This window comes from Podarcis melisellensis, assembly GCF_964234715.1.
Source record: "Podarcis melisellensis genome assembly, chromosome: 10".
Lineage (NCBI taxonomy): Eukaryota > Metazoa > Chordata > Lepidosauria > Squamata > Lacertidae > Podarcis > Podarcis melisellensis.
Window position 1 is genome coordinate 53672604 of NC_138542.1, and position 10683 is coordinate 53683286.

The 10683-nt window shown below is 43.2% G+C and overlaps 1 protein-coding gene across 5 annotated transcripts in view; it reads left to right on the plus strand.

Moving 5' to 3' along the window:
• KIAA1549 overlaps nucleotides 1-2602 on the plus strand; it is a 104213-nt gene extending 101611 nt beyond the window's left edge. For 2 of the 5 annotated variants that reach the window (XM_081928150.1, XM_081928151.1), the window contains one exon: nucleotides 1082-2600. In XM_081928150.1, the coding sequence (XP_081784276.1) occupies nucleotides 1082-1336 (255 nt within the window). In that variant the 3' untranslated portion in view covers nucleotides 1337-2600. Of the gene's footprint in view, nucleotides 1-1081 lie in introns of all 5 variants that reach the window. The other 3 variants (XM_081928152.1, XM_081928153.1, XM_081928154.1) reach the window with 2 other exon arrangements.
• Nucleotides 2603-10683: the final 8081 nt, after the last annotated feature.

The following is a 10683-nucleotide window of genomic DNA, read 5'->3' on the forward strand; positions in this document are numbered from 1 at the left end:
GTACATCATGAATCAGTGCTGACTGTGGGAAACACAACACTCCTTGCTGTCTCGTCAGTCGGGCCACAGCAGATACAGGTTTCATCCTGGAGGGTATAGAATTGTAGAATTGGAAAAGGACCATGAGGGTCAATAGTCCAGTCCCTGGCATTGCCTGAATCTTTTGCCCAGCCCAGTGGGGCTTGAAGCTACAACCTTGAGGTTAAGAGTCTCATGTTGTACTGACTGAGCTTTGCTTCAGGGTCAGTCTTGATATCGACGAGGCAAGTATTTGGCCTTAAATGTATTATTATAGTCAGTCCAGCTGGGTGTTGTTACATCTGATTTATTTTAAATACTTTAGATTGGTTGGAAATATTTTTGCCTTTATTATTTGTACATATGCCAAGCTGGCACACTTATGCACACACCCATACATAAGTGACCACTGAAGAAGGCCTTTTTTCAAGAAGTGTTTGGTATCTATCTATCTATATATACACACACACCCTGAATTTGACATCAGGCCCTCCTGTAAAAGAGCAGGTAATAATGGTGGTGGTGATGATAATAATAATAATAATAATAATAATAATAATAATAATAATAATAATAATAATAATAACAACAACAACAACAGTGTTTATCATAGAGCTACAACAGTTCATTTTAATTTTGTTCGCTCAATTTGCTTGCTGTCATTATACATACCTGCTGACTCTGTTTATGCATCTGATGAAGCAGACTCTAGTCCATGAAAACTTACACCATCCTTCCTAACATGTTTTAGTCTTAAAAGTGCCACAAGACTCTGGTTTTTTTTCCCTCTTTCTTTTTACTGCAACAGGCTATTACAGCTCCTCTCTGGAAGCTGTGTTTTTACAGTTGCTTGTAGAGCAGCCCTGAGACTCCAGAAACGCCAACATTCCTCCCAAATAATTGCATGCGTTCAAACTTTTCCAGTTTTGCGTTTCAGATCCAAGAGAAACTCACTTGCTTTCTTCTCTGCCTTGGTTTTTGTTTGTTTGGTCTTCTGCCTCCTCATCTTTTCACCTACGCTTCCCAAACAGAAAACGCAGTAACGCTTTGTGCCTTTCCCCAGACACATACGCCTGGACATCAAGAATATTCCTCCTCACCAGTATTCCAGATGCCGAGGACTTCGGCCCGACAGCCCTCAGCTCCTCCTGTGCAGCTTCCACACAGCAACCACCAGGGCCCGGGGCTCTGCTACAACACCAGCTCCACTGAGGACCTGCAGCCGGGTCACTCCTCGGCCTCTCTCATCAAAGCAATCCGAGAGGAGCTCCTCCGCCTCTCTCAGAAACAGACCGTTGTGCAGAACTTCCACAGCTGATTTGCCATGTCGCTGCAAATCTGCCAAGTGTATCTGCTTCCCGTGGAAGCTAGACTCACAGGAAATCAGCAGTTCTTCTGTCAGAGGAATGAGCGTGTACAATACAAGAGAACTGGGGCACGGTGAGAAAGAACTCTGCAGAATTGGCGGCAGCACAAGAGAGAAATTCGTTCTTGAGGGTGAGGGAAACCTGGGAAGATGTAACAAGCATTGGGCTTGTGTGTCTTTGATTGGGATCTTTGGTTGGGACTGTTTCGATGACAGTTCTGGTCTAGAAGCCAAGCGCTGCAAGAGATTGCAAAGCCATCCCCTAACAGAGCAATGCACGAGACTCCATGTTTGAGGAAGGAAAGTGAAGTTTGCAAGATGGAGTTATAGCTGTTTTCTCATGAAAGACTGCAAGATTCTGATGGTTTCAAACACCCCCAAGAAGGTGGGCCGTGTGCACTGCTGATAAGCGTCACTTCGAATACACAAGAAGCCGTGTTGATCCTGTGCAAGCAATTACTTTAAAGAAACCATTGTTAAGACTCCACAAATAAAAGACTTGGAGCCACCTGTTAACAAACCGGAACAATAATAGTTGTTGTTAAATATTGCTCTGTGCTTCCAAATGGAGCCGTTCTCTGCACTCTCCCTTGTTGTTCTTCTGGTGCTGAAGCTTCAAAATGTCCCTTCATCCTGATGTTTGCAAAGTTGAAATGATGACCTTTTTTAAAACAAAAACAAAACCCTAACTAACTAACTAACAAAAAAACCAAGGATATAGTCATTTGTATTCATTCAGGCTGAGAGAGAAAAATAATTCTCCTTTTTTTAAAAAAAAGAAAGTAAAGACTTACTTGGTATTCATAATTGATAGGTGGAAATAGGAGGGGATGGAAATGTTTAAGGCAGTTTCACAAGTGACATGAAGACACTATTCTACATGGTGAGGACATCTCAACACCTGCATTAATGACACTGAAATTACACCTCAGGCAAGGTGATGTACAAATGCTTTAAATAAACACAAGTGGCTCCAGTTTTGTGATGAAAGAACATCAGAGAGCCCCTAGCTAGCCCATTGCCATTCCATTTTTCTGCCTCCTCCCCACCTTACAGTGGGAGCCGGTGTGGTGTATTGGTCAAGAGCAGTGGACTCGTAATCTGGTGAACCGGGTTCGCGTCTTCTCCTCCACATGCAGCTGCTGGGTAACCCTGGGCCAGTCACACTTCTCTGAAGTCTCTCAGCCCCACTCACCTCACAGAGTGTTTGTTGAGGGGGAGGAAGGGAAAGGAGATTTTTAGCCGCTTTGAGACTCCTTAGGGAAGTGTTAAAGAAGAAGAAGAAGAGTTTGGATTTGATATCCCGCCTTTCACTCCCCTTCAGGAGTCTCAAAGCGGCTAACATTCTCCTTTCCCTTCCTCCCCCACAACAAACACTCTGTGAGGTGAGTGGGGCTAAGAGACTTCACAGAAGTGTGACTGGCCCAAGGTCACCCAGCAGCTGCATGTGGAGGAGCGGAGATTCCCCAGATTAGACGACTACCGCTCTTAACCACTACATCAAATCCAAACTCCAACTCCTCCGCCTCTTCTTCTGCTTCTAACCTGAAAGGTGTATGTCAACAAGGGGAGAACATGGAATGTGTACATTTAATGTGCCTCCATGCTATTTCCAGTAGGTCACCTTCCCTTTGGCCCCATCCTCTGCTGCAGAAAACCAAGAGCCTTTCATATTGAAGCATTTCTCCACTCCTAATTCTCATCATTATTACCAGGGCATACTTGCATCCAGAACTCATTGGAGCTCAGTTCCGGCACCTCTCAGGTGGGCACCATTGCCATTCTAAGAGGACAAGGGAGGTGTTCATAGTGTATTCCAGCTCCTCTTTTTCTAGAAAAATAGTACTGATCATTACCATTTAAAAAGAGAGAAGCAAATGCACCATCTTTCAGATGCTGCACATACTCCCAAGGGGTGAGCCTAGTTAATTGCTTCATCTTCAGAAAGGCTGGAGACAAGTCTGTTCAAGATTATATCTTTCCACGGCTGACCCAACTAGCTATGAAACACTGGATGGGAATGTCAATCCACTTCCTCATTGGTGCCTCAATTTTAAAATGAGCATCTTCTAGGACACGGTAAGCCAGTGGACAGCATTCACGTGGCAGGAAAGAGGCAGAGGGCTTTTCTGCAGTTTACACGAGAGCCAGCCCACCTGTGCAACCAGGTATACAATTGATGGGGCGCTAAAGTTGATCTTGGTTCTCAGGTTAGTGAAATGTAAGGTATACATGGTACCAGACATGCTTCATTCACTTCATTCATTTCTTCCCTTAAAAAAGTCATTTCCCACACACTGTATTTTTAAAGTGTATTCTTTAGACATGTTAGGTATTCACTTGAAATGCAATGTTAGTGGAGGCTGATCTGTTAGGGCAAATGGGGCACTGCCCCACCAACCTCAGTCTGCTCTCAGCCAGCCCCTGCTTGCCTCCTTACTTGCAACCAGCCCAGAAGGTAGCACTGCCTGTTATCTTCATCCTCTATAGAGTCAGTGTTGCTCTTGCGGAACTCAGCAGGGAAGAGGATGGGGACAAAACCGGAATTAGTTTTGCTCCGCCTGTCGTTGGCTCTGGCTCCACCTACTGGTGGCCTCCCAGCCTTCCACCCTACCCACCAAAATGGGCACCAGCCCCGACTGATAGTAACATGCAAATTGGCCTTGAAAGGCGGTCTTAACATCACTTGTGAAAACTCCCTTTGTGTTTAAGCTAGGGAGGAGGGGGTGGTAGATTAAGCTTCTGTGTTAATTTGCCAAAAGGTCAGGAATGCAGAAGTGCTGTGTTTCTTATGAGACTTAAAAGCGGCAAGTCTGTAGTTTGAAATGAGACGAGCAGGAGAGGCCAACCAGGATGATATCACAACACCAGCACTAGTTTGTCATAAACCACCCTCTGCATTTGGGTTCTTGATAAAGCCTACAAATAAAGTGTTAACCTTGTGATGAAAAAAAGGACCATTTTAGAATAACAAAAGCTTAGATTTCGCCATTAGATGCAACCTCTGCATTTGTACGTGTTCCTAATGATAACGACGGTACATGCCATCCAGGCACTAGTTTTTACAGAATTTTAATTTTATTGCTAGTTGTGAGGTGTAATTTACTGTCCTACAGCCATTGCTTAATTGTAACCTGCGTAATAATAACGAGTGGAAATTCTAACTAAATTATTTTATTTGTTGGAGTGTATTTTTTTCCCGTTTTTGTTTTTTAACTTAGACTAAATTAAAGCTAAAGCAGTGGCACAAAGACAGTCGAAAGCAGTTATTTGTGTGGAGGTGTGGCTTCAATGCATTTACTGTCTTAAGGTATTAATGAATGAACTGATGGTCTACCCCCTTGCTTGATTCACCAGTGTGTTTAACCTTGCTTTGTTGATTTTTGAAAACGCACTCCACATTGTATACCTTGACACACACACACACCCTCCACTAATGTGTTTGGAGCAAGAGTGCCAGTGCATCTTGGTTCAATCAAACAGAAGGAGCTGATTCACATATCTTTTGCTGGTAGATTTGGTTCCTTTCCCATGGATACCATTGGGGCCCTCTACACGAGCTATGAGATCCACGTGACAAATACCAATCTGTAGACTGGGGAAATTGAGATTGCTGAGCTCTTTGATGAAAATCCTATTCAGGGCTGTCTTAAGCATATGTGGCGCCGGGGTGCAAAGATCCGCCTGGCGCCCCCCCCCCAAGGTTGCTCAGTCCTAGGTGCGCAGGAGGGCGGAGCCTGCCAACCACCTCAGTGTCTCGCTGGCTCGGTTGCCCCCGAACGCGAACAGGCAGGCTCTTCCCAGGACTTGACTCTCAAGCCCTGGACTCTCAGCCTGGCGCCCTCTGGTGCCTCGCACCTCTAGTGCCTATAGGTAAGACGGCCCTGATCCTGTTGCCTAAGAGGGGCTGATTCATCATAGGTTGAAAATAGATGTATAGAATGAAGAACAGGCACAAGAAGCCAAGGCTGTAATCGTATTAATATCTAATATTATCAAAAGCATGCAAAAAGTAATTTTAAGTCAATGGCAACACTCAGGCGCAACTTCATAACCCATAGTAATGAGAGCATGGATGAATGATGTAGCCATCTCTCCTTCCTTGACTCTCCTCTCTGCTGGTCATGTTCCAGTCTTGGCATGAAGATCCTTGCTGGTATTAAGCTTATTATCTTGGTTTGTTAACTAATCTTAGCCCTAAGTTCCTTGGTTCTTAGGTAAAGGGAAATGCTGATGATGCAAACCAGGATCTCTGTGCTGAAGCTGGTATGCAATGGATGGAGGGAAGAGCCATAGGCACAGCCACAGATGACGATATACTAAGGTGAATCCCATCAGTTAGCATGGAAGTGGCTAGCAAAGAGGTGTCATTATCCTATAGTGTATTTTAATATACATCACAAAGTCAGCTCAGGCTAGATACTCGTGCACACTAAGTATATAACAAGGATGAAAGGACTTTGCTTTGACATCCACAAAGTGGGTGATCAGTTGGTCCTAAGTTGGTTTAGCTGTCTGGAGTAGAGTTAATAAACTTTTCACCTTACATTCCAGTTGGGTGGTATATAGCACTCTTAATGTACATTTACTTTAATTACGGGTTCTTTCTTCCTGTTGTGTGTTTGATAAAATACCTTGCATGACACACTTAATTGCTGTTCAGGATAGTAACGTCGAAATCCTGCCTATGTGACTTTTTATGCACACACAAGACTGTGCTATAAATAAAATATATAAGTTTTGCTTCTCTGAAAGAAATTAAAATGGGTATAGAATCCTCAGTAGGATAGTTTTAAATTATTCAAAATATCTATTCCTGATATTTGTGGGAGGAGAGAAGGGGGGGGAAGGTGTGGGAAATATTCTATAAATATATATATATATATTTCTTGAGCTATCAAATTCCACCAGTGTTCCTTAATAGAAGCATTTGAATTGGGTATTTTTTAAAATCAGGCCATTTGGTTTAGTAGTGTTGTGTATACTATCTGAATGCAACATTTATAGTATTAATCCAGAAAGAGCACTTGTTCTCACTTCTATTAATAAGCAGAGCATTCTGCATGTGCTAGAACTTTGCTAACTGTGTAGGCAGAGCTGTCCACGATGCTGTTCACATGTGAGTGAGTGTGCTCTGTGCACAAAAAATTTGGGGATCGAAATAATATTTGGAAGTCATATATAGCAGTAGAATGGGAATCCAAACAGCTAGTTGGGTTTCATCTTGAAGTCCATAGTTCTTTGCCACAACAAAGTGATGTACTTCGAACATGGAATTGGTGGGTGGGTTTCTCTCCACTGACTTCAACATCAAGGATTGGTCCGGGGGGGAGTATACCCCAAGGTTAAAATAGCCCCTACTCGCATAATGTTTTGTGCGCACGAAAATCATTGAAGAACTTTCCTCAACATATCTCCAAGTTTAACTCCCTTTGTTACCAATTCATTTGTTACACTGAGAGTAAGGGCCAAGTGAGGCATCACTCAGGAGGTTGGTGTAACGCAGGGGTAGGCAACCTAAGGCCCGTGGGCGAGATGCGGCCCAATCACCTTCTCAATCATGCCCACGATCGGTCCGGGAATCAGCATGTTTTTACATGAGTAGAATGTGTGCTTTTATTTAAAATGCATCTCTGGGTTATTTGTGGGGCATAGGAATTTGTTCACCCCCCCCCAATATATAGTCTGGCCCACCACATGGTCTGAGGGACAGTGAACCAGCACATGGTTGAAAAAGGTTGCTGACCCCTGGTGTAACGTATCTACATTATTAAAATTGAAATTTTCTAGGCCACAGATCTCAGCTAAGGATCAATGAGAAGGGGCTACTTAACTCCTGCCTGTTTCCCACTTAAAATCTCTTAGGGAGTGGGAAAACAGTTTAGGCATGGGATCGAGTGGGCAAATAGTCCAGGGGGTGGGAAGAGTTAAGTAGCCCCTTTTCACTCATACCAAACTCCCATTGCCATTTCTTCACTGAATTTGTGGCCTCATTTTAAAAGAAGCATTGGAAGACTTCCCAGCATCTGTGCAACATCAAGACTGGCTCTAGCTATTCACAGTATTTCAATGGAATTGCAATGTTTCTGTGGCCTTTCTTTTTTTCCAGGCTCTCAGCACTTGCCGCCCTTTCTGAGGAAGTTAACCTTATGTACCTGTATTCTCTTTGCGTTTAGCCTGCGCACAAAAGAAGTCCTTTTGTTTGCCAGTTTTCATCTCTGTGCTGAGCTTCCAAAGGGCAATCATTCTAAATTAAGTGGCTTAGACTGTTCAGTGGAAACCCCATGGAATCATCTTTCAGATCCAAATGTGGAGGTGAGGAGTTCACCCGCAACAGAGGTTAACAGGAAGGCTAAGAGAGATTCTTGTGACATGTACCTTTTGGGCACTTTTAGAAATAATTAATGATGACACGACAATTCTTTTTTGTAATAAATTAGGGACTGAAGAACAATATAAAATTTTGTCTCTTCCCCCACCCCAACTTACTGATTATTGGTTTAGAGACACACATTTCAAGAAAGAGATTTACAGAGTGGAAAAGATTCCAGGTGGAACGAATATGATGAAGGCTTTTGGCTGTGTATATCGCGAGAGGAGCAAGTGAAGGAAATGAGCTTGATTGAACTTTGAGAAGATGGCAGCAGCAATCCTAACCACTTTCCACCTCACTTTTGTGAGGTGGGTGTAGGGGCCGGGGGGATTGTAACTAAAGACTTTGTGCAAAGCTTTCTTTGGAAGAAAATAATGTATGTTTTCCTTATTGAAAAAGGAACAAGAGGTCATGTATTCTATATGTAGCAAAATCTTCTGTTTAGTGAGTCTACATTAGTTCTGTGCACACTCGCAACCCAGGGACAACTGACCCCAAATTTGTCCCCAAATTAATTCAGGCACATGGCTAATGTTTAACCCTAAAATATGGTTGAGATGGGTTGTGGGAAGATGACACCCCACAGGACTGAATTCCAGTGTCCCCTTTCCAGACAGGACTTCCCACAGCCCATTCTCAAGGTCCTGTTGCTACGGTAACCACCTAAATCTCCACTCAGAATGGGTTTTGTCCATATTATTGCATCATACACCTTAGGGCAGTACTTTAGGGCACTGCTAAATTGAGCTTCAGTTTGTCCACATTCAGTTTGTCACTGATCTGCGACGTTGAAGTAAACCTTCCATGGCCAACTGGACTGAGGTGAGTGTGGTCAGGATTGTGGCATCAAGCTCCATCTTTCCATATGATTTCTCCTAGTTGTTTGGTGTTCAGGTTACAGCAGCATAGCAGTCTACAGTGGTACCTCGGGTTAAGTACTTATTTTGTTCCGGAAGTTCGTACTTAACCTGAAACTGTTCTTTTCATAGAATCATAGAGTTGGAAGAGACCACAAGGGCCATCGAGTCCAACCCCCTGCCAAGCAGGAAACACCATCAGAGCACTCCTGACATATGGTTGTCAAGCCTCTGCTTAAAGACCTCCAAAGAAGGAGACTCCACCACACTCCTTGGCAGCAAATTCCACTGTCGAACAGCTCTTACTGTCAGGAAGTTCTTCCTAATGTTTATGTAACCTGAAGCACCACTTTAACTAACGGGGCCTCCCACTGCCGCCGGGCCGCCAGAGCACAATTTCTGTTCTCATCCTGAAGCAAAGTTCTTAATCTGAAGCACTATTTCAGGGTTAGCGGAGTCTGTAACCTGAAGCATATGTAACCTGAGGTACCACTGTATAGGACTCTGAGGGACACCATAAGACAATAGCCATACAGTAGTATGAAGCAGAAGGCCCCTTCTGAAAATTTCCTCCAGGGTGTATCAGAGCTACAGCAAAACTGGCCCTCAAGCTTCACCCCTACCAAAAGGATATCAAAGTTATAAAAAGCCAGAGAAGTCCAGCAGAACCAACAGGGACAAACTGCCCCAGTCCAGTTCCTGGTGTAGCTTGTCACACAGGACAGCCAAGGTTATTTCAGTCCCAAACATTGGCCGGAAACCTGATTTACATGGTTAGATAGAATTCAAACCAACTTTACTGAGTGCAAAGCCTTGATATAGTTATTCCTGGACACACACATGAAACAATCACTCTTAGTTGAAATTTCAAACTTGGCTACATTCCAGCTGATCAGGTGCAACTGGGTCTTGATCTATAGCTCTTTGTACCTCAGTAATGAGATGTAAATTAACCCCACACCTGATTTCATTCCATTCAGGCCTGGGTGCTTAAACTCTGCCCCCAGCTGTAAGGCAGACTCACATGCCCATTCACATGTCAATTACCGGTATCTCCTGCGTTCATGTGATGAAAAGAGTGTGCAAATATGTCCTTGCTGCAATGGTGAGTTTTTTGTGTTTGTTTTTAATTAGACTCTATCACTTCTCAGCTGTGTACTGGGCAAATCTGTGTCCCAACCTAACTTATGTGGTGGAGCACAACTAGAAAACAGTACTGTGCACTGAAAATTGAATATATATTTACTGCCAAGTCACTTGACATATTCCCTGATTTATGCTGGGCTTTTGTTGCAGCAAAATGTGTGCTTTTTACCTCCAGGAGAAAATAAAATGCAGCATGTCAAATAAGACCTAGTTGCTCCATTCAAAAAAACGCAAAAAGAAACATTTACACACAGAAACACTAGTTCTCAGATATTAGAGTTGTTGTTCAGCCTATTAGAAGCCTTTATGTAGGGTGGATTAGATTTTGATTCAGAGAAACATTGAACACTCTAATGACTTTCTCCTCAGCGAGAACTAGGCTATAGTGACGGGCATTTCTCTATACATAATGATTTGTCTGTGACAGATAACACACAACAGGTTATAAGGAGGCTATCAGGCAAATATTTGTGATTCTCTTTTAAATGTATGGTTCTGTTTTTAAAAATGGGAGTCAGAAGGGTTATTTTGCTTCCCTATACAGTGGTACCTCGGGTTAAGTACTTAATTCGTTCTGAAGGTCTGTTCTTAATCTGAAACTGTTCTTAACCTGAAGCACCACTTTAGCTAATGAGGCCTGCTGCTGCTGCTGCGCCGCTGGAGCATGATTTCTGTTCTCATCCTGAAGCAAAGTTCTTAACCTGAAGCACTATTTCTGGGTTAGCGGAGTCTGTAACCTGAAGCATATGTAACCTGAGGTACCACTGTATTGTAGTCTTATTGCCAACAACGTGAAAACAAAGTTTCCTTGCTCTTTAAAAAAAAAATAGTGAATAGACCATAATTTTTTGGGCGGGGTGGTGGTGGCAGTTTCTGTATGGAAGTTGAGAAATGAGCTGCAGTAGAATGGAAACACAATTAAG